General features: G+C 49.7%; 1 protein-coding gene across 7 annotated transcripts; it reads right to left on the bottom strand.

Moving 5' to 3' along the window:
* Positions 1-8,316: 8,316 nt before the first annotated feature.
* On the bottom strand, positions 8,317-23,137 carry CARD19 (caspase recruitment domain family member 19). Of its 7 annotated transcripts, none has more exons than XM_066257475.1 (8): positions 23,000-23,132; positions 18,997-19,137; positions 13,926-13,980; positions 12,283-12,425; positions 10,687-10,840; positions 9,521-9,580; positions 9,207-9,278; positions 8,317-8,613 (listed from the first exon to the last, which is right to left on the bottom strand). In XM_066257475.1, exons 4-8 carry the CDS (start codon positions 12,379-12,381, stop codon positions 8,498-8,500), a joined length of 501 nt encoding a protein of 166 aa, XP_066113572.1. In that variant the 5' UTR covers positions 12,382-12,425; positions 13,926-13,980; positions 18,997-19,137; positions 23,000-23,132; the 3' UTR covers positions 8,317-8,497. The 7 variants fall into 7 exon arrangements, with proteins under 7 accessions (XP_066113572.1, XP_066113573.1, XP_066113571.1 ...); XM_066257476.1 differs by lacking the exon at positions 18,997-19,137 and adding an exon at positions 12,570-12,636 and having other exon boundaries at positions 23,000-23,062; XM_066257474.1 differs by lacking the exon at positions 18,997-19,137 and having other exon boundaries at positions 23,000-23,084.
* Positions 23,138-23,662: the final 525 nt, after the last annotated feature.

Raw genomic sequence — 23,662 nt, 5'->3', positions numbered from 1 at the left:
GAGACTTCCACACGCCGGGCCAATGCTCTACCACTGAGCCAACAGGCCAGGGCCATGGACAAACCTCTTAAGTATCTTCTTCCAAATGCCATTCCTACACTCCTTGGTGACATCAACCCAAGTCAAAACAAGGTTCCTGATGCAATCAAAGATGTTGTAATCCTTCCAGGATTGCAGCAATGTTGTCCTTAGGTGCTGCAGCAGCCTGGGCCCAGGGCCCCTGCAGGCAGTAGGCTTTAAAAGCTGCTACAACTCTTAGTTCCAATGATTGAATCGAAGAGGTGATATTTGAATGTATAAACACCACTTTGATGTTGATATGAAGATCACGAACAAAAGGAGAATGTCCAAGAGCATTATCAACAATAAGCAAAATCTTGAAAGGTCTGTTATGCTCCAAACAGTACTCCATTTCACTGGCATAGCAATCCAGGAGGGCATCTTGGAAGAAGAGCTGGGATGTCATGACTTCCTATTGCTCCTGTAGGACATGGGCAGTGTGTGCTCACTGACATGCTTGATGGCCCTGGGGCTCCCACTGTGCCAGGTCAGAGAGGGTTTCAGTTTGTAACCTGCAACACTGCTCCCAAGCTAGACTGTTATTTGCCCACAAGAGTCTTGAAACCTGGCATTGGCCTGGCCTCCTTATAAATGAACGTCTTCCAGGCATCTGCTTCCAGGATAGGAAATATTGAATATTTTCTCTGGCAAGTAATTTTCCCCCATAATCAGCTTATCTAGAGTTTCCAAAAATTCTTCAGCTGCCTTCACGCCAGCACTTGCCGACTCACCACTCACTTTCACATTGTGTAATGAATAATGATTCCTGAATTGTTTAAACCACCCAGATCTGGCAGTAAATTCAACATCATGGTTGAGCCCGGCCTTCTCTTTCAACATCACAGACAAACGTCTCCCTTTGGCCATGAACATCATGAAGTAGGAGGGACACGCTTCTGTGTCTGATCTTCAACCCAGGTCACCAGAAGTTTCTTCATGTCTAATACAGGCCCTTCCAGAATTCTTGTTAGTTTTGTTGCCCTCAGCAAAGGAGATCCATTAACAGCTTTCACCACTTTGCTCTTGTCCAATATGGTAGCTGTGGTGGAACGGGACATGCCTGACAGGTGAGCAATAGCCATCAGTGATGTCCCACCTTTTTATGAATAGTTTTTAATTTCGTTTACAGGGCAGTCCTCAATGTGGCCACTCACTGACAACATGAGCAGTGGATTTGTTTGCTCAGAGGCCACGATGAATAAAACATGAGATTAAATCAAGCATGAGAGAAAGTGATGCAATCAGGAGATGAAGTAAACACAAGATGCAGGAGGCCCCTGCCAGCTTAGTTCAGTATACTGTTTCACAGTTAACATTTTCTTGTGTAAATGGAAAGAGTATACTCAAAGTATAATATAGTAAATGCATAAACCAGTATCATAGTCAATTGTTATCAATATCAGTAACTATGTACTGTACGTATAATTGTACTTTTATACTCCTGGCAGCACAGGTTTGTTTACATAAGCATTACCACAGACACGTGAGTAATGTGTTGCACTGTGACGTTACAATGGCTGCAATGTCACTAGGTGATAGGAATTCTGCAGCTCCATTATAACCTTATGGGACCACTGTTGTATATGTGGTCCTGTTGACCAAAATGTCATTATGCGGCACATAACAGTATTCTTACTGGAATGTTAGAAGGACTTCCTGGAGGAGGCGGCATTTTACCCAAGACCTGAAGTGTGAGTAGATGGTGGGGGGGGGCTAGTAAAGAGTGTTCCAGTCAAAGGAACAGCAAGTTCAAAGGTGCAGAGGTATGGATCATGAGCAGTTGTTGGAGTGTGGAGGTGGGAAGTTGGGGACAGACAACGAGGGCCTTGAGGGAGGGGGGTCAACAGGAGAGGCCGTAGCCCTGCAGTGCTTTTCATGCCCTGATGGACTGAATTCATTCCAGGTCACAGGCACTGACTCACCAGGTGGTTGGCAGGGTGAGGCATCATGGGAGGAAGTGCTGAGTGTAGACACAGCAGCCAGGTTATTCCCTACCCAAGGCCCAGCCCAGGAGGACAGGCCTTGCAGGTCTCTGACCGGCTGTGGGCAGAGCAGCCTGGCTGGCGGTCTGGGCCATTGCAGGTCTCAGCCCCAGGCACAGAACCCAGGCATTGCCAGGGAACAGGACATCAAGGCTGAGAGCTGGGAAAGGGCCTGAGCACAGCCCGGGCTCAGGGGCTGGCTTTGGGCCCCGAGGGCAGGGCCTCGGTGGATCATGGACAGAAGAAAGAGTCAGCAGTCACAGGAAGCAACCCCGCCCAAGCCACGAGACAAACAGCCTGGACCATCACAGCTCATCACATGGTCCTGAGGCCCTGGGATGGGCACTGACTGCGCCTCACGCGGGATGGAACCCTGCCACTGGGCCCTAAAGACTCGTGGCCGTGGGGGTCTCAGGTAAGGACAGCTGGTGCATTTCTCCCTCGGATACTTGCTCAGGGCTGCCTCAGCCACCCAGGCTGCTGTAACAGGGTCACAGTGTGCGCAGCTTAAACAAAGGGCATTTATTTCTCAGACTGGAGCCTGCAGGTCTGGTATCTGTCACCTTCACCCGTGCATCTGTCACATGCACCTAGGCTTCTTGTCACCTTTACCTGGGCATCTCATTCACCTTTACCCAGGGGTCTCTGTCACCTTTACCAGAGCATTTCTCTCATCTCACCCAGGAACCTGTCACATTTACCCGGACGTGTCTGTCATCTTTTCCCAGCTGTGTCTCTCAGAGGAAGACAAGCATGAAGAACAGCCCCGGGCTCTTGCCCAGAGATATTTACCCAGGAATTAGGATCTTGCCTGGGCCCCGAGGTTAGAGGGGCGGCAGACTGCAGAGGACCTGCCAGGCTGAGCCACAGGGGTCTGCTGACCTTGAGCACCTCTGCTGCCCTCCCCCTGCAAGGTCAGAGCCTAGAGGGGGCACAGGGACTAGTGTTCCGTCTGGCTGGTAACCAGGAGGCCACCTCCAGCCTCACCTCTGCAGTGATGGGAGAAGGTTTATATGGGGACGGGGTGACTGAAGGGACCTGGAACACCACGCACCTTCCCAGCCCCACACAGGCCCCGGAGAAGGGCTGGAGGCACTGAGCAGGTTCACATCTTTACCCCAGACCCCAAGCAAGGTGCAGAGGGTTCTCAGGTGGGGCAGAGCCAGCAGGGCTTTGCTCAGCCTGCCCAGCTCAGGGCGACAACTGCTTGCACTGCACCAGAAACCTGTTCTGAGCTACACCTTCCAGCAAGGTGGTCAGTAATGGAGCAATTATGGGGACAGTACTGCCACTGAGCAGAGCTGTGCCAAGCTATGCTCAAGGAGCAATTCCCAGATCATGTGCCCATTGCACAGACACCCAGGGCCCACAGCCCACAGGTGGCAGTAAGCAGTCCGCCACTGTCCTCACCTCCTGGCGGGTGGGAGGACTCCTGCATGCAGGTCTCCCTTGCCTGCACCCTCACTTCTCTGAGAGGCATATGAATGAGTGAGATGTCACCTGAGCTGGCCCCATAGGGCCGGACTCCATGTAGGAAGCTGAATCATCTGCCCCATCTTGGTTCCCACTCCCGGGCCCCATGGCATCATCCTGGAGTCAGCATGTCTAGCACCTCCAGAAAGCCCCGTGGAAAACGCAAAGTCATGATTCTCAGGCGAACAAATATGCTTCTGTTTCTCCAAAAAGAGGCTGGGGGAGGGGGAGCTGACAGAGGGAGGCAGTCAAAAGAGGAACCCACTGGGGCCAGGCTGAGGCTAGCAGCACGCCCTCCATGTACGCACGTGTATGGGAGAGTCGTGCGCATGTGTGAATTTGCACGTGCGCCTGTGTGTGTGGCTGCCTGTGTGTGTGGCTGCCTGTGTGTGTGGCTGCCTGTGTGTGTGCTCCAGACTGTGTGGGGAGGGTGCTAGAGCCTCTACTCTCAGCTGCTATGTGGTCCTGGGCTCCAGCCTCAGGCCCCTCAGCAGTAAGGAGGGTGGCAGCAGGACACTGAGGAGGAGGAGGGTGCTGCCTTCAGGAGAGCAGGTGCCAAGTGTGGGTGACTGGGTCAGCTCACAGGGCCCAGGGCCTGACAGCAAATAGCGAAGGCAGCACCCAGACCCTCTAGAACAGGGGTCGGGAACCTTTTTGGCTGAGAGAGCCATGAACGCCACATATTTTAAAATGTAATTCTGTGAGAGCCATACAATATGTTTAACAATAAATACAAGTAAATGTGTGCATTTTATGTAAGACCAACACTTAAAGTACAATAAGTCTCTGAATTCCTTTTTTTTTTTTGTTTTGTTTTGTTTTTTAAAGATTTTATTTATTCAATTTTCAGAGAGGAGAGAGAGAGAGAAAGGGAGAGAGAGAAAGGGGAGGAGCAGGAAGCATCAACTCCCATATGTGCCTTGACCAGGCAAGCCCAGAGTATCAAACAGGCAACCTCAGCATCCCAGGTCGACGCTTTATCCCACTGCGCCACCACAGGTCAGGCACTGAATTCTTTTTAATAACATTGTTATGCTGTTGCTAACCAATGATGAATAAAGTACTTCTTACCATTAATGTGACTTCTGATGCTGCATGGTTTTGCTGATGGCTTTGTAGTCTGGTTGATACATGGTGAGGTTAAGCTTCATGCAGGCATTGAGACTTCCATCCGTTAAAAACGTGATCGTGGCCCTGGCCGGTTGGCTCAGTGGTAGAGCCTGGCATCGGGAAGTCCCGGGTTCGATTCCCGGCCAGGGCACACAGGAGAAGCGCCCATCTGCTTCTCCACCCTTCCCCCCTCTCCTTCCTTTCTGTCTCTCTCTTCCCCTCCCGCAGCGAGGCTCCATTGGAGCAAAGATGGCCCGGGCGCTGAGGATGGCTCCTTGGCCTCTGCCCCAGGTGCTAGAGTGGCTCTGGTCTTGGCAGAGCGAAGCCCTGGAGGGGCAGAGCATCGCCCCCTGGTGGGCAGAGCGTCGCCCCCTGGTGGGCGTGCCGGGTGGATCCCGGTCGGGTGCATGCAGGAGTCTGTCTGACTGTCTCTCCCCGTTTCTAGCTTCAGAAAAATACAAAAAACAAAAACAAAAACAAAAAAAACCATGATCGTAGGTTGGTCTTAACGTTCTTTAGATATGAGAAAGACTGCTCACATGCATACATAGAGCCAAACACTGTCAGTACAGCAATAGTCACACGCTGCAGTGTGTGGTATGTGACGGGAAGCACATTCCAAGTTTTGACAATCAGCTGGTCCGCAGGTTGAAGTTTTTTCATTTCTCCTCACTTGTGTTTGCTCACCAACTCTGCTTGCTGTCGTGCAAGTCTTTCCAAATCATCACTCAGTGACTTGAACTTATTCACCCATATGTCTGAGGCCTTCAGGTCAGCAGCTTATAGCTCCAATCTCTGACAGAGACACCGGGGATGTAACTCAAGTCGGCACTGTCCACTGCACACTCGTGTAGATGGGTGATGAACTTAAAAAGACGAATGCGCTCACAGAATTCTCCAAAGCGCGCTTTGAATGACTGCAGGAGATTAGATGCGAAGCCCGCTAGCTGCTGGAGATCAAGATGTTGAGCAGGGTCACTTGCTGTGCATGCATCTTTAAATTCTCCCAGTTTTTCAAAGTGTAGTAAACGACCTGTTTCAATGTCTGTGATGAAGAGTTCCAGCTTGTTTTCAAATGCAAACACTGCTTGTTGAAGGGATATAAGACTGTATTTCCAATGCCTTTCATTTTCACATTGAGCTGGTTCAGATGTTCAGTCATGTCCACGAGATAGTAGAACTTCAGGAGCCACTCAGTGTTAGCTAACCCAGGATGCTCGATGCTTTTCATTTCAAGAAAAGTCCGGATTTCACTCAGACAAGCCACGAAACGGCTGAGCACCTTCCCTCTTGACAACCAACGCACATTGCTGTGCAGAAGCAGACCAGGATAATTATTCCCAACTTCATTCAGCAGTGTTTTAAACTGGCAATCATTTAGAGCTCGGGCAACAATAAAGTTGACCACTCGAATGACCAGCGACATCACCTCACCAAGCTGCTTGCCACACATCTGAGCACTAAGCGCCTCCTGATATAGGATGCAGTGAAAACTTAGGATGGGTCTCTTTTCACGTTCACGAAGAAGCGCTATGAATCCTCTGTTTTTCCCCACCATACACAGAGCTCCATCAGTACACACTGAAATAAGTTTATCCATCAGATTTTTTTCTTTAGCGAACTCAGTGAAAGACCTGAATAAATCCTCCCCTCTTGTTGTCTCTTTCATAGGCAAAACAGCAAGACTTTCCTCACGTAGTTATGTCACCAACAGCATACCTTGCAATCACGCTGAACTGGGATAAATGGCTTACGTCTGTTGACTCATCCAAAGCGAGAGAAAAGAATGGTGCTGCATTTATGTCCTTCACTTGTGTTGCCTCAATTTGATTTGCCATCATGATGGTACAATGGTGAACAGTTCTTGCCGATAGAGACATGTCTTTTATTCGTTTGATTATCTTGTTTTTATTCAAAAAGTCGTCAAAAAGTTCATTGGCAACATCAAGCATGAATGTTTGGGCTTAGTCCCCATCTGTGAATGGCTTTCTGTTTCTCACAATTGCTAAAGCACCAGCAAAGCTAGCCAAATTCCAGTCACCTTGTTGGGTCCAAACACGGAGTTGCTGCTGACTAGCTTGCAGTCTGTACAGTAGCTCTTGACATGCTTTCTTCCTGCTGTCCCCCGCTGGATATTTCGATGCAAATGTAGTATGGCATGTGTCGAAGTGCCGCTTTATATTTGACCGTTTTATCAATGCAATTTTATCATTGCATATTAGACACACTGCAGAACCTGCTCTCTCCACAAAGGTGAATTCCTCTGTCCATTCTTGCTGAAAAGTACGATACTCATCTTTTTTTCTTTAAGCCATCTTCTTTGTCAAAAGGGTTTCTACAATTAGCTAGCTGACTACTTGATTAAAAGGAGGGAAGTTTACTTCCTGACATCACAACGACCCGTGTACTTGACGCATTATCCAATAAAAATTTGGTGTTGTCCCAGAGGACAGCTGTGATTGGCTCCAGCCACCATCAACCATGAACATGAGCAGTAGGAAATGAATGGATTGTAATACATAAGAATGTTTTATATTTTTAATGTTATTATTTGTCTGAGAGCCAGATGCAGCCATCAAGAGAGCCACATCTGGCTCGCGAGCCATAGGTTCCCAACCCCTGCTCTAGAACCTGTGTGTTCGCCCTCTTCTGCCCATGAGCAATATTTCCACAGAGTGAGACCAGCAGGAGACAGAGGGGTGTGAATATCCTGCTCAAGGGGGTCCAGCACTGAGGACCTGGTTGCTGACACTCTAATAAGGGGGCGCAGCACTAAGGAGGTCAGGGTGACACCCTGGTCAAAGGGAACCATGTCCTGAGGAGAAGGAGGCCCAGCTGTGGCTAAGCCCCAGGCAGATGGAGGGCTAGAAGAGCCAGAGCTCAGGACTGGGGAAAGCAAGTTTTTCATCTCTAATATTTCTCAACTGCTCCTTGGGCTGTTTTCAGGCTGGTTTCCCTTTCTCCTAAGATCCCAGACAAGTCTTTGTGTTCATCTCTATGTTCTGAACTACCACGGATCCACCATCACCTCCATGTGGGTGGGGAAAGGGGCTCTGTCACAAGGAAGGTCTGTGGGGCTGACAGGGGCCCAGGATGGGGACAAGGTGCCATTTTGGGGTCTCCTTGCACGTCATGGAACAGGAAGAGAATGTGGTTGAGCTCACACCCCTCAAGTGCAGGGTCCCCTCCTTGGCTGAAATACCTTACACTGTGGCCAGCTTCCTCATCAGGAAAGCAGGACTGCAGCCCCACCTGCTGGGGTGGCCAACAGGCAGCCAGTTCATACACTCGGGCACTGGGACCAGGGCAGGGTCTCACAAGGCCCAGGGCTTGGGTGACAGAGAGTCTGGTGGGGAATGCCCATCCCACCCCATCTGGGGCTGGGGCTGGGGGCCAGGAGGCAGAGGGGCAGGGCTGGGGTGGGGATGGGGAGGTGGGCGCTCTGGAGAGCAGTGGGAGGCGGCCATGGAAGAAGGGGAGCAGTGAGAGGGGAGAGGACTACTGGCATGGCAGTGGGTGGGGATACCTAGGGCTAGAGCAGGCAGCCAGGCAGAGGGGAGGCCCAGGCCCATGGTGGTAAAGAGTGTGCATGTAGGGGGGGGGGGCGCCCTGCAGAGGAACTTCAGGAGCCCCCAAGGTCAGCTTCTCCAAGAGGCCTGTAGAGTCTCAAGTATGAATCATCAGAGAACACTCCTGAGAGAAGGGAGGAGACTCCCACATTTAATATCACAGAGCACCTTTGGGAAGAGAAGGTGAAGTGCTTCTTACATTAATTATAAAGTGAAATACAAGCATTTAGAAAAGAAGCAGGACCCCTGGCTGGGCGGAAAGTTGGGGGCTCTTTGGTGTACGATGGTGGCAGGGCTGGTCCGTCAGAGGCCCCCCACGTTGTCTGCCAGGAAGGCCAGCAGGAAGCGGCTGACGTGCCTGTCCACGATGATGGGGGAGAAGCCCAGAACATGCCGGGCCCTTGGCAGCACCTTGGGATCTGGAACACAAGGAGAACTCAGAACCCACCAAAGATGCCTTCTCTCAGTTCCAATGTTGCCAGCCTCACACCCAAGTGACGGAGGTTACCGACACCAGCAAGCCTGCCAATCACTGACCCCATGTGACCTCAGCAATCTCAGCATAGCCAGAAAGGAACAGCAGGGACACCACACTGGGCCCCAGGGGGGCCTCAGCCATGAGTTTCTAGTCTATCCGTCAGGGCCATGACACTGGAGGGGGCCACAGACTGTGAGGTGATACTCTGCTCCAGGCCCCACACAGACAGGACTTTCTGACCCCTGAACCCCGCGGCACCCCTCCTCCCACAAGGGCTATCATCGTCTGGCCCCTGTGGGTGGTGGGTCCCTGAGGGACAGGCACAGGACCTGGGACCCACCGTCACGGGGCCTGGTGGGTGCGAGCCCCACACGCCCTCTCTCCTGAGCCTGGCCTCTGCTCTCTGCAGGAAACAGGCCTGGAGAAGCCAGGGGCTGGTACCATCCTGCAGAGTTGAGTGGCTCGTGTCCCAACTTGCATGACACCCTCTGCCCCGGGTCTCTCAGGGGCGGGGCTGAGGCTGATGGCACCCACCTGGGGGGCAGCAGTAGATGAGGAGTGCCAGCCCCGCAGCCAGGCCGAGACAGGCCAGGAAGGCCATGGGTCCTGGGGGAGAAATAAAGGTCAACAGCTGCTCGCCCCTCTGAGGGCAGGGAGGGTCCTCAGGCCATGAGGGGCAGGCTAGTGCCCCGCGCTGGGGTCAGCTGGGTGAGGACACCCCCAATGAGCACCCTTGGAGGATCCGTCCATGGGAAGCCAGGAACAGAGCCCAACTTGGAGAGGAGAAGTACCCCAGGTGGAGACAGAGCCCTGAGTGGGGGACAGAGGGGGGAGCAGTTGGTGGTTACCCCTGTCACTGAGCTCATGGCTTGCAGTACCCGAGTCGAGCTCTGTGCAATCTGAGTTCTCTGGAAACAAAATTACAGGGTGGGTTAGTCGTGGGTGAGCCACAAAGGAAAGTGGTTGCCTGCCCTCAAGACACCAAGGGGGCTGCCGAGGTCCCTCACTCCCAAGACCACCCTGCCCCTGGCTGAGTTGGGTCAGGCTGTGCTGCCAGGGAGCCCTCCAGCTCTGCTTGGTGGAGTCAGTGCCAGGGAGGGGACCCTGCACGGTTTCAGGTCCTCTACTTTTGTCTACCTCCTGGGACCTTGAGGGCCATCAAGTGTGGGGAGCAGAGGGAGGCACTGTTCCCTGGTGGCCATGAGGCACCAAATGCAGCACGAACACCGCCTGTCAAAGGTCTGACGGGGTCCATGTGTTAGCAGCACGCTTCTTCTCCAGACCTCCCCAAGCAGCCACCTGCTGGACGGCCCTGCAGACACTCATGAGCTGGGAAGGTGCTGGACTTCCAGCAGGGCTGTGGGGCCCTGATGGCTGGTGTCACACGACTGTCCAGTGCCAGAGCTCAGAGCCTGTCCTGTGGGCCTGCCTTTGGGGTCAGAGAGACCAGTCCCGGTCATGACTGAGTGGCCTGCGTGAGCTGTCCCATCCCTTGGGGCCTCTAGCCTCTTCTAAGAAATGGGAGAGAGCAGCCACTCCTCCTGGGGACCCCTCAGAACTAAGCTGCCATCTCTGCCTGTGCCTTCTCCATCCTGGTCCCAGCAGGTCATAGGGACCCTCACACACCTCCCAGGCCCAAAGACAGCACCCTCTAAACTGAATCACCCCCTACACTGACCATCTGGGCCAAAGGCTGTTGTACAGAAAAACCCACCCTGGGGGTCCACCTGGACCTCAGCACCCACCACAGGGGCCAGTGCACTCGGGCTGGAACAAGCATGCACTGCTGTGACCAGAAAGGGAAGGTTCCCACAGTGCCCTGAGCTACAGCTCAAGAGGCAAGCACTGCCTTTTGTGTAAAAACTGGCACAGGGAAAGAGACAGAGATGTCTGTGTTACCCGAAATACTCTCTACTCTCTGGGGGCCACACGAGATGAGACATGGCTGGAGGTAGTCTCTGGTATGGGTGGAGCCAGTTGTTGCTGATGCCCGGGGCCTGGGACATGCACTTACGCAAGACGTGCCGGCTGGGCAGACGGCTGTGCAGGGGCTGGGCGTGGATGTACAGGGCTCGGTAGAACTCCTGGCAATCCCGCTCGTTGCTCCGCTGCAGGTGGCCCAGGAGGTCACAGAGCCGCACGCGCAGGGATGCCTTGGGGTTCCGGAACTAGTAGCATAAGGGACACAAAGAAAAGGTCAGGCCTCAGGGCTGGGCCACCAGCGGCTGTGGGATGGGAGCAGGTGGGCTCCAGAGTCGGCCCTTCACCCCCTCTGGCTCCAGCCTCCTCATGGGTGGTGACCCCGCCGTGGTGCTCCACACTCCCCTGGGGAAGTAGTGACTGGGAACCCTGAACCACAGCCTCCTGTGCCCGAGACTGCTGGGGTCACAGCACAGCTGCTAATCCTCACACTCCCTGTGAGGGTGGAAAAGTCACCAAGAAAGGCAGCAGTGACATTATCCCAAGTGTGGGAACTTAGTGGCCTGCTGTGTAACTTCAGTAAGCCTTTTCACCCTCGAAGACTCGGTTTGCTCATTTGTAAAGGGAATAGCCCACATTGGAAAGCTATTGCAGAGAATCCATGAGGTGATGGTGTGATAACTTCTCATAGTTTATAGTCTACAGCAATGTGACTGAAGTATATAAAAAAATAAATCAAGGGTTAAGGAGAAAAGAATTGGCTCTTTCAATGTGTCTGATGGAGAAACGTGGTTCTAAAAGTCAGGGGACAGGGCACTAGGCATTGACCACCCAGGACCTGGAGGCTGTGCCTGGTGCTGCCACCTAGTGGCAGCATGCCACTCTACATGGAGCCAGAATTGGGTATCCTGAGAGAAGGGACTGTGTGGACAGAAGCTCAGCTGATAAGGAGTTTCCTTTTCCTTGTACAAATGTCAAAAACTTTTCAAAAAATTTTTTACAATGAATGTGTATTAGACTTTTAATTACAATGGTAAGATACAATTTGGCCTCCTACTTTTTGACTTTCTGTACCATTTTCGTAACTTGAGAAACATCTGAGCCAGTAGCAGGTCCGTGTGTATTCCAATTCTGCCAGAGATCTACCTGGGGATCACTGTCCCCAGGAGAGGCCCAATCCCCAGGACCACCCTCCATGTGGACCCACTTACCTGTGCCAAGGCAGAAAGCTGCTGTTCTAGAAGGGCTCACTGAGTCACCTGACGGGGAGGCTGGCTCTGCACCCCAAAGCCCTGGCTGGTCTCTGGCGCCTGCTGTCAGCCCCATGGGGGAGCCAGAGAAGTGGGTGTAGCAGTCAAGGTCACCCACTCTTACCCAGTGTCCACAAACAGGATGGGCCAGATTACAATGGAAAGTTTGCCTCTTTTGATTATGGAAGAGGCAGGGTGAAGAGCCACGTGGCACCTGGATGGTGCCCCTGCTCACTTCCCCTTGCCCCCCTCCCAGGTTTTTCATGTTGTGGCGCCTTGTCACGTCTCCTGTGATAATCCCAGCAACACTAGAAGGAGCCAGCAAGTACATGACATATAAAGAGATTGAGACAGAGAGAATTGATGTTCTAGGCCCAAGGTCACCCCAGAGAGCCCAGAAAGGAAGGACAGGAGGATGTGTCAGGCCCACCCTTCAGCACCTTTTCTGCGTCCTTGTTGCTGAGGATCTGGGGGTAGTAGCGGTTCAGCTGGAGGATGATCCTATCGACCTGCTGCTCACTCAGGCGTCCATCGCCCATCAGGAAAGGTGTGTCTTGGACCAGCCGGTCACAGTAGGTCTGCTCTGAAATAAAGGCAGAGAGCACGGAGGGCATAAACCAGCATGGCCAGTGGAGAGAGAGCAGTCCCTACCACCAAGACACAGCCTTGGCATGAACCCCTCACAGGAAGGCCCTTTGCCCACGGGAGGTATGCTAGTTGTGAGTACCTGGACAGCTGTTGACATCCCATGGGCCTCATGCACAGCCCAGAGCCCTCCATGATTGAGCTAACTCCTGGCCAAAGACAAGATATGAGACACAGTGAGAACTGTGCTGAGTGCTCAGAAGCAGAAGAGAGCTTCTGCTCCCTCTCTTCCCTGAAAATAAACTCAGAAGGCCTAAGTGTATGCTGTTCACGGGCCCCGCAGGACCTAAGCGTATGCTGTTCACGGGCCCCACAGGTCCCTCTGGAAATATCCAGGCCTGGGAAAGGGCATAAGCAGCCTGGAAAAGGCCCCACCCACAGCTTCCACAGGTGCCACTGTCACAGGGACAGAAGCACAGGGCTCAGGTTGGCCTGATGGCATGGCAAAGGAACCATGTGAGCAGCAGGTGGACAGGCCTGTCTGCAAAGGCCTCGAGAAGCTGCCAACAGAGGCCAGTGCAGAGGCAGATTAAGGTCGGTTGAGGCCCTGGTCACAGATAATATTGGGCCCCTTAAAAAAAGGAGAGAGGGCCCTGGCTGGTTGGCTCAGCGGTAGAGCGTCGGCCTAGCGTGCGGAGGACCCGGGTTCGATTCCCGGCCAGGGCACACAGGAGAAGCGCCCATTTGCTTCTCCACCCCTCCGCCGCGCTTTCCTCTCTGTCTCTCTCTTCCCCTCCCGCAGCCGAGGCTCCATTGGAGCAAAGATGGCCCGGGCGCTGGGGATGGCTCTGTGGCCTCTGCCTCAGGCGCTAGAGTGGCTCTGGTCGCAATATGGCGACGCCCAGGATGGGCAGAGCATCGCCCCCTGGTGGGCAGAGCGTCGCCCCTGGTGGGCGTGCCGGGTGGATCCCGGTCGGGCGCATGCGGGAGTCTGTCTGACTGTCTCTCCCTGTTTCCAGCTTCAGAAAAATGAAAAAAAAAAAAAAAAAGGAGAGAGATAGAGAAAATAAAAATACATATTAACCATATTTTTAAATAAATAAAAAATATTATATACTATTGTTAAAATTGCACATATTAAACTAAACTTGGTGTCATTAGAAAAAAGTGCAAAGTTGGGGTTTTGCGGGGCCCTTCAGAAGTCCAAGCCCTGTGTGCATGCCCGGTGTGCCCACCGTTAGATCCACCTCTGGGCCAGTGTGACTGCCCAGGGTGCTGGGGGTTTTCTTTTGTCTTTTCTTTCAGAATCACCATTAAAACATCATTGTTGCACCTTCTTTCCCATGAAGAACCAGGAAATTCTTTAAAGTGACAAGCTCTAAAGACAAAGAGTGGGGTGGAGCTTGGCAGATGGGAGACACAGGGTCTCCAAGGGAGAATCCTGAGTCCCTGTAGCACCAGCTGCCTGAGTAGGTGCACCACCACCTTACTTACCTACCTGTGGCAGCTTGTCCCGTTTCCCGGTGGGCACAGGGGCTGGGGGGCGGGCAGAGCTGTATAGGAGAAGAGTTTTTTGTATGTGATTGGAATTAAGCTGGTATGGATTCAAATTAGATTGTTACAACTTTAGGAGGTTATGTGTAATCTCATGATAACCACAAAGAAAATATCTGTACAATATACTCATAATGTGTTACTATAAAAAATCAAACACAAAAGAAGGTAGTGATGGATGAAATGAAGGGGGAAAAGCTGTAAGACATATAGAAAATAGCAAAAGGCAGAAATAAGTTATTCCTATCAGTAATTACTTCAAACATAAATGAGTTAAATTCTCATTTAACTGATAGAATGAATCTGTGATGTTGTGATTTGTAAGAAATACAGAAGTGGTCTTCATCCTGCTTCCTGGCACACACCACCTAAAACCCTAGGATTTCTTAAATAATGAGCTATGAAGTCTTTTGTTACTCATAACAAGCCCCTTTCAATCTCACTTGAGTCTGTGTTCATGAGGTGACTTCTGGAAAGCACTGAATAACCAGAGGGTGGGAGCTGGTTGCCAGGGGAACCAACCAAGTGATTGGAGGGTTGGAACTTTCAGTCCCACTTCCAGCCCTCCTGAGAGGAGAGAGGGGCTAGAGGTTGAATCATTCACCATTGGCCAATGATTTCATTAATCAAGCCTATGTAATGAAGCCTCTATAAAAACCCAAAGGACAGGGTTTGGAGAACTTCTGAGATGCTGGGAGGGTGGTCCACCTGAAAGGAGGATGGAAGCTCTACTCCTCTTCCCATGTGTAGTTCTTCCATCTGACTGTTCATTTGTATCCTTTGAAATATCCTTTGTAATAAATTGGCAATGTAATCAATTGAGTTCTGTGAGCCAATCTAGAAAATAATTGAATCCAACAAGGGGACTGTGGGAAATTCAATTTACAGCCAATTGGTCGGAAGCCCAGGTGAAAACCTGGACTTGTCATTGGCATCTGAACTGGGGGTAGTCTTTTGGGACTGAACCCTTAACCTGTGGGATCTAATACTATCTCCAGATAGATGGTGTGAGAATTAAATTGTAGGATGCCCAGTTGATGTCCACCAGAAAACTGGACAGTTATTTGAAAGGGATGAGGAGGAACAAACCCCACACATTTAGTGACTAGAAGTGTCAGAAGTGTTGAGAAATTGAGTTTTGTGGAGTAGAGATGATTTTCCCTCCAGGATTAAAAAATATATATGACTCAACTATATGCTGTTTTCAGAAGACTCACTTTAGATCTAAAGACACAAATAGGGTAAAAATGAAATGATGGAAAAGATATTTCATGCAAATAGTAACTAACAGAAATCAGGTGCTACACTAATGAGAAAAAAAGTCTTTAAGTCAAGTATTACTATATGAAACAAAGTAGTACATTATATAATAGGGATATTCACCAAGAAGATATAACAAATATATATGCACCAAATATCAGAGCCTCAAAATATGTAAAACAAACACTGGTAGAATTGAAGGGAGAAAATAGACAGCTTTATAATAACAGTTTGAGACTTCAATACACCACTTGCAATAATAGACAGACCAACCAGACAGAAGATCAATGAGGACACAGAGAACGTACCAGTTCCATAAACCAATCATACCTAAACACATATAAACAATACTCCACCAAACAATGACAGAATATACACTCGTCTCAAGTGCATATGTAACATTCTCCAGAATAGAACTCAAACAAAGCAAGTTTGGTCACAAAACAAGTCTTGGTAGATTTAAAAATATTGACATTATACAAAAGATCTTTTCTGATCACATGGAATAAAGCTAGAAATCAATAACAGAAGAAACAATGAAAAATCCACAGTATGTGAAGATTAAACAACCAATGGATCAAAGAAGAAATCACAAGAGGAATTAGAAAATACCTGGAGACAAGTGAAAATAAAAACACAGCATCTGGCCCTGGCTGGTTGGCTCAGCGGTAGAGCGTCGGCCTAGCGTGCGGAGGACCCGGGTTCGATTCCCGGCCAGGGCACACAGAAGAAGCGCCCTTTTGCTTCTCCACCCCTCCGCCACGCTTTCCTCTCTGTCTCTCTCTTCCCCTCCCGCAGCCAAGGCTCCATTGGAGCAAAGATGGCCCGGGCGCTGGGGATGGCTCCTTGGCCTCTGCCTCAGGCGCTAGAGTGGCTCTGGTCTCAACATGGCGACGCCCAGGATGGGCAGAGCATCGCCCCCTGGTGGGCAGAGCTTCGCCCCTGGTGGGTGTGCCGGGTGGATCCCGGTCGGGCGCATGCAGGAGTCTGTCTGACTGTCTCTCCCTGTTTCCAGCTTTAGAAAAATGAAAAAAAAAACACAAAAAAACAAAAACAAAAACAAAAACAAAAAAACAGCATCTGAAAACTGAAGGGATGCAGTGAGTGCAGGGCTGAGAGGGGACTTCACAGCTCAAATGCACACAATAAAATAGAAGAAAGATCTTAAATCAATAACCTAATGTGCAGCTCAGGAAAATAGAAAAAGAGCACACTAACCCCAAAGCAGCAGGAGAAAGAAAATAAATCGAGAAAAAATAGTAGGGAAAAAATATTAACAAAACTATAAGCTGGTTCTTTGAAAAGATCAATAAAATTGACAGATGTTTAGCTAGACTGACAAAGGAAATAAAAAAGACTCAAATTACTAACCTCAGAAATTAGAGTGGGGATATAACTACCAATTTTACAGAAATTAAAAGAATTATAAGAGAATACCATAAACGTTTATATGACAACAAATAGGATGATATTGATGAAATGAACAAATTCCTAAAATACACACTCTCCCAAAACTAAAAAGTTTCTACACAGCAAAAGAAACCAACAACAAAACAAAAAGGCAACCAACCCGGTCCTGGCTGGGTGACTCAGTGTGTAAGGCATCGTCCTGGTGTGCTAGAGGTCATGGGTTCGACCCCCATCCAGGGCACGTATGAGAAGCAATCAATGAGTACACAACTAAATGGAAAAACTGAATGAAATGAGTTGACACCTTTCTCTCTCTCTCTCTCTCTCTCTCTCTCTCCCTCTCTTCCACCCCCTTTCCTCTCTATCAATGGAAAAATTTTTTTAAAAAAGAGAAGAGAAAAAGGCAACCAGAGGAATGGGAAATTATATTTGCATACAACAGCTCTGACAAAAAGTTAATACCTAAAATATATAAAGAACTCATACAACTCAACAACAAACAATCCAATTAGAAAATGGGGAAAGGACCTGAACAAACACCTCTCCTAAGACATACAAACAGCCAATAGATATATGAAAAGATGTTCATTCTCACCAGCTATTAGGGAAATGCAAATCAAAATTACAATGAGATACTACCTCACATTTGTTAGATTGGCTGTTATCAACAAGACAGGTAATAACCAGTGCAGGAGAGGCTGTGAAGAAAAAGGAACCCTCAGTCACTGCTGGTGGGAATGTAGACTGTTGGAGCCACTATGTAAAACAGTGTGGTAGTTCCTCAAAAAATTAAGGATAGAGTTAACATATGATCCAGCAATCCCTCTATGGGGTACCTACTGAAAAAAAATTGAAAACATTTTCTTGCAAAGATATATTTACCCCCATGTTCACTGTAGCATCATTCACAGTGTCCAAGACATGGAGACAACCAAAGTGTCTTTTGATGGAGTATTGGATAAAGATGTGGTACATATATACAATGGAATACTACTCAGCTATAAGAAAAGATGAAATACTGCCATTTGCTACAACAGGAATAGACCCTGAGAATATTTTACTAAGCAAAATAAGTCAGTCAGAAAAAGCTAAAAACTATATGACTTCCCTCATAGATGGGACATAAAAATAAGGCTCACAGACACAGACAACAACAGTATGGTGGTTACCAAAGGGAAGGGGAGAGTGGTGGGGGGTAGAGGGGCCAAATATACAGTGACAGAAGATGGTATGACTTTGGGTGGTGGGCACACAATGCAATATACAGATCATGTATCATAGAGATGTACACTTGAAATATATATGATCCTATTAACCAATGTTACCCCAATAGATCTAAATTAAGAAAAGAGCCCAGAAATAAATAATATTTTGACTTAAAAAAAGGAGAGTGAAAAGACAACCCATAGAATGGAAAAAATATTTTCAAAGCACATGTCTGATATGGGAATGATATTCATAATATATACTGCTCACAAAAATTAGGAAATATTTCAAAATGAATATGAAGAGATAAAAAAAAGCATTTGATTTTTTTCATTAAACAAGAACATCAGAAAAGCAAAGGACAAGTCAGAGAAAGTTGTTTGATTATGCAAATGTATGCAAAACCAACTTTTATTTCATTGGTGAAAATGCACTATACAAAAGGCTGAAAGAACTGGAGTATCTGCATAATTCCTGATCCCCTAATTTTTGTGGGCAGTGTACAATAAACTCCTACAGTTCAACAACAAAAAACCTGCAAACAATCCAATCTGAAAATGAGCAAAGTACTTAACCAGGCATTTCTCCAAAGAAGATATACAAATGGCTAAAAAGCACATGAAAAGATGCTCAATATCATTAGTAATTAGGGAAATGCAAATCAAACCACAATGGGATTTCACTTCATACTCATAGGGTTATTTTATATATGTATATAGAAAACTATTAAGGTGATCTATTACATTGATGAATCTTCATATGTTGAACCATCCTTGCATTCTGGGAATAAGTCTTTTTATTGTGCTGCTAAATTCAGTTTGCTATATAGATATAGATCTATATAATATAGTAAACAAATATATATGGAGAATGAGGATGTAAAAAATTGGAACTCTCATGCATTGCTGGTGGGCACGTAAAATGATGCAGCCACTATGGAAAAACAGTATGGTAATTACTCAAACAGCTAAACATAGGGTTGTCACATGACTGAGCAATTCCAGGTATACGCCAAGAATTGAAAGTAGGGATTCGGATACTTGCACATCAATGTTCATAGTAGTGCTATTCACAATAACTAAAAGGTGGAAACTGATGGATGAATGAGTAAACAAAATGTGGCATACACGTGGCCTGACCTGTGGTGGCGCAGTAGATAAAGTGTTGACCTGGAACGCTGAGGTCGCTGATTCGAAACCCTGGGCTTGCCTGGTCAAGGCACATATGGGAGTTGATGCTTCCAGCTTCTCCCCTCCTCTCTCTCTCTGTCTCTTTCCCCTCTAAATGAATAAATAAAAAATCTTAAAAATATTTAAGATAAATGTGGTATGTATATACAAGAGAATATTATTCAGCCTTAAAAAGAAAATTCTGACACATATCATGGGTGTACACTGACAACATTATGCTAAGTTTAATAAGTCAGACACAGAAGGATAAATACTGTATGATTCCACTTATATGATATATCCAGAACAGACAAATTCTAGAAACAGAAAGTAGAATGGTGATTATCAGGAGCTGAAAGCATAGAAGAAACAGGAGTTTTTGCTTCATGGGGATAGAGTTTCTGTTTGAGATGATTGAAAAGTCTGGAAATGGATAGTGGGAATGGTTTCACAACATTGTAAATATATTTAATGCCACTGAAATATATAGTTACAATGGTACCCACACACACACACAAAAGGTGAATGGCTAAACTATGGTTCATCTATATAATCAAATATAATTCAGTAATAAAAAAGACCTATGAAGTCACAAAAAGACTTGCAGCAAACTTACATGTATATTTTGGTGTCTTTCACTTTTAAAAATATATATTTTTCAAAACTCACAGAATGTACAACACAAGGACTGAACCATCATGAAAACTATAGCTGGTACTGACCTATCAAATGAGCTTAGCAAGTGCAACAAATGCACCACATGAATGCAAGATGTCAGTAATACTGGAAACTAAAGAGTGAGAGGTGAAAGGGATGAATCCTCTGTAGTTAATCTCCTAATTTTCTATAAACTAAAATTGCTCTAAAATAAAATCTAGTAATTAAAAAATATCCTATTTAAAAATTCCAGTAAAGAAAAAACGGGGGTCACAGAAAGCAGATGAATCCCTGAGTTGGGTGGGGTTCTCTGGGAAGGAGACTGAAGAAACTTTCCAGAGTGATGAAAATGTTCTGACTCGACTTGGCCTGGGATGCTAGTTTCATGGTGTACACACTTGTCCAAACTTATCTAATTATTCACTAAAAATGAGTACATTTTCTTGTATTTTATACTTCAATAAAGTTGATTTTTACCAACGGGGTCATCGTCCTGGAACAAGCAATCTCCTCCCCGACTTCCTCTGTGGGGCTGACTGAATTGAGCATTTGCCTTCATCTCTCTCTTCTACTGCCAGCTTAGCCTGGCTGGTCTTTTATCCTAGAATATAAATTTCTAACTTCTAAACTCTCCCAGCCCCTGAAACTCTACCTGGCAGGCAGACTCATCAGCAGCCCCATCATGGTGAGGAAGTTGCACACGGGATGCCAAGGATCCTGCCACAACCACATAAGCAGTAACCCCTGCCACCTGTCTTCAGCACTCTCTGATTAGAGTTAATGGCACAGCCAGAGTGTGCCCTCAGAGCTGAGCATTCTGTGGGCTCTATGAAACAGAGCCTTCATCCTTACATCAGCACAAACACAATCATCACCCCCATTTTCAGACAGGGAGACTGAGGCACAGGGAGGACACCTCAGCCAGCTAGGGAGTGATGGATCAGGTTGAGATCCTGGACTAGTGTTGGGGCTACCTCTTGACACCAGACTTTCTGCTCCACTAACTGACACACTAATTGTGCATTTAGGTGCATCGTGTCTGCTCCTAGCCAGGCCCACAAGGGCAGGCCCAAGGATGTTCTGTCCAGTGTGTGCACAGCACCAGTATGCAGTAGGTGCTAACTAAAGAAGTCTGGAGTAAATGAATGTAGGCCTAAGACCCAAAGGTGAAGGCTGTTGGACCTTGGCCAGCACCCTGCAGTAGCTCCTCCAGCCCTGCCGTCCAGTAGCCAGGCGGAGTCCCTGCTGCTGCCAGCTGTGGCACAGTGGCTCAGCCTGTGGGATGAGGCTGCAGGTTCTGCTACGCCCTCTACTTCCTGTGGTCGCTGAAAACTGTGCATGCAAACCACACCCAGACAACCACTCAGAGGCGCTAAAAGGCATGGGAAAAGGAAACCACTTTGGTCCCAGGTTTGTATAACAGTCCCAGATAGTTTTTACAGGATAAAGGAAGAAAAATGCTATGGCACAAAATCCACCAGGACTTTGCCAGCTCCCTTTGCCAAGCCCCACCACGCCCACTTTTGTGTCCAGCTGGCACCAGGACTACAGACCCCTGCCTACACTAGTGGCCTGGTGGAAGCTGGCCCCATGTTCCCTCACCTGGCCCCCCCAGATCACCGAGCCTTCCTACATGGCAGCCCCCAACTGTGCCACACTGCCCAGGATCCCTGCCCCGGGACAAGAGCACCGTCCCTGTGTATTCCACCTGGCTAACTCATGTCCTCACCTCAATGCCCTCCTGAGTTCCCCTGGCTCTGGCCTGACTGCAATTCAGATGCTTGGGTCTCTACCTCCCCTCCTGAATGGAATCTCCCAGAAATCCTCCTGCCTCAGAGCCCAACTTGGCCTTGGGCACGAAGGAGCTAAGACTGCTCACTTTCCAGCACACCACAAGGCACTCATCACAGAGGCTCTAGAACCAGCATGAGGCAGGCCTCTGTCAGTGCACAGGGGCAACGAGCTACACATGACAAACCTGCCATCTTGCAGAGCTGCCCATCTGATGCTCCCAGGCATGTGCTCTCTGGGCTTCAGTTCCCCATCCCAAAAATGAAGGGCTGTGTGGGGAAGAGTCTCTAAAAGTCTAGCATACAGAGATGGCAGGGGAAGATGGGATCAGAAGGCCTGGGAAGCACACAGGTCTAATCCCATCTCTGTCACTGACCACCTGGCACTTAGCACCTGCCCAACCTGAGCTTTGTTTCCTTATCCATACATAGATATATTCCACACATCCCTATATGGTGTTGCTGGATGGGAAGTGTCCACTGCAGGGCCAAGTGCATGTTAGGTGCTTAGAAATGGCAGCCACAAATACAAAGGGTCCAGAGGAATAACCAGGTAGCGGGTGGCAGCTGGGGTCTCTTCTGGCTTAGGCTGGGACACCGCTGTCCTGCAAGTCACCAGGTTCCAGCTCATGAAATGCCATGTGTGCAGGCTCCATTCTGAGACTCCAGTGAGTTCTGGGGGAAAAGGACAGGGACTTCTGGGGCCTCCCTGACCCCCTGGTGCACCTCTAGATGATTCCTGTCCCATGAGGCAGAAGAGTGAGCCCCTCAGGGATGAGGTGCGGCTTCTGGGAGCCCCTAAATCCCCTGACCACTCTGCCATGGGTCCGTCACTGGCCCACCATCACCCTTGGAGCTTCTCCAACAAGAGCAGATCCACAGAACAGTGTGACCCTACTGGCTGGGGTCAGGAGGGAGGTGAGAGCCCAAGTTCAGAAAGACACCGTGGGGATTGCTGGGCTGGAAAAAGAAGTTGGAGGGGTAGGGGCAGCCTGGCGTGGAGCACAAAGCCTTGGCGGACTCAGTCTATGTTCCCAATTCCCCTGGGTCTGTCCCTGGGCTCGGGGTGCAGCCCAGGAGGCGCCAGAGTCTAAGGGGTTCCACACATAGCCTAAGAATGCAGCACCTGAGTGGCCTCCTGTCTAGGAGGCGGTGAGGATGGAGATGGGAGTGTCTGCATCTCCTACTGAAAGCACAGCAGAATCAGCCCTCCTGTCACCGTTTTCACTCTCACCTCCTACACTGTCAGGCTGCATCTTCATCCCAGCCCCACCCACAGGCGCACAGGTCTCCGTCCCCCATACCCCTCCGTGGCCTAACCACGCCCCCGGACCGCCGTAGTCCTGCTGGCCGAGGAGGCGGTCAGGGGCACGCGGTCACGGGCACGCAGTCACGACAAGGTCACTAGCCAACCCAGAGAGGAGCGGCCCCCAGGGCGACATCGGGGCAGCCGGGCCCTGGGGACCGCCGGGGTTGCGCGCCCGTCCCGGCACTGCAGGCGCGGCCACAGCCTGACTCGCGCTCACCTGTCATGGTAGCGACGGTATACACCCCGCTGGCACCGGCTTATCCCCCTGCAGCCGACCGTCAGTCCGCCCGCCAGCCCGACGCCGGCCAGCCCCGGGTGACCTCCGCCCACCCGCCGGACTCGGCCTGCCCCTCCCCAAAAGGCCCCGCCCCAAGCGTCGCGACGTCGTTTCCACAACCCTAACTCCGCCCCCACGAGGTCCCTCACTCCCCTTAGGCCACGCGCCCAGTGCCCTCAAACCCCGCCCTTCACAGATCCTTGTCTCTAGCGTCCGCACGGGGCCGCAGGAGCCCTTGAGTTCCACCCTCAACTGAACCACGGCCTGACGGTCCCGGGCCACGTTCCCACCAAAACTCCAAATCCCACTCTTCCTGAGCCCCGCCCTCCCCTAGGCCCCGCCTCCAACGTGAGCGACAGGGCTACCAAGCCCTAAAACCCTCCTTCACTGGGCCCCACCCTCACGACGTCGGCTACGTCGTTACTACCGCCTTGAGTCGTGCCTTCCACTGAACCCCGCCCTCTGTAGCTACTAAGCCTCCGGCAGACCGGAGCGTCGATCCCGCCCACCCTAGGGAACAGTACCCTCAGAAGCTCCTAGCCCCGCCCCTAGCTCGAGCCCCGCCCCCTGCCACCGAGGCGGCCTCTGAGAGAGCAGACGTGA

Source organism: Saccopteryx bilineata, chromosome 2, assembly GCF_036850765.1.
Source record: "Saccopteryx bilineata isolate mSacBil1 chromosome 2, mSacBil1_pri_phased_curated, whole genome shotgun sequence".
NCBI classification, from domain to species: domain Eukaryota; kingdom Metazoa; phylum Chordata; class Mammalia; order Chiroptera; family Emballonuridae; genus Saccopteryx; species Saccopteryx bilineata.
The sequence above is the reverse complement of the archived record's forward strand: the minus strand, read 5'-3'. Positions and strand labels throughout refer to the sequence as shown.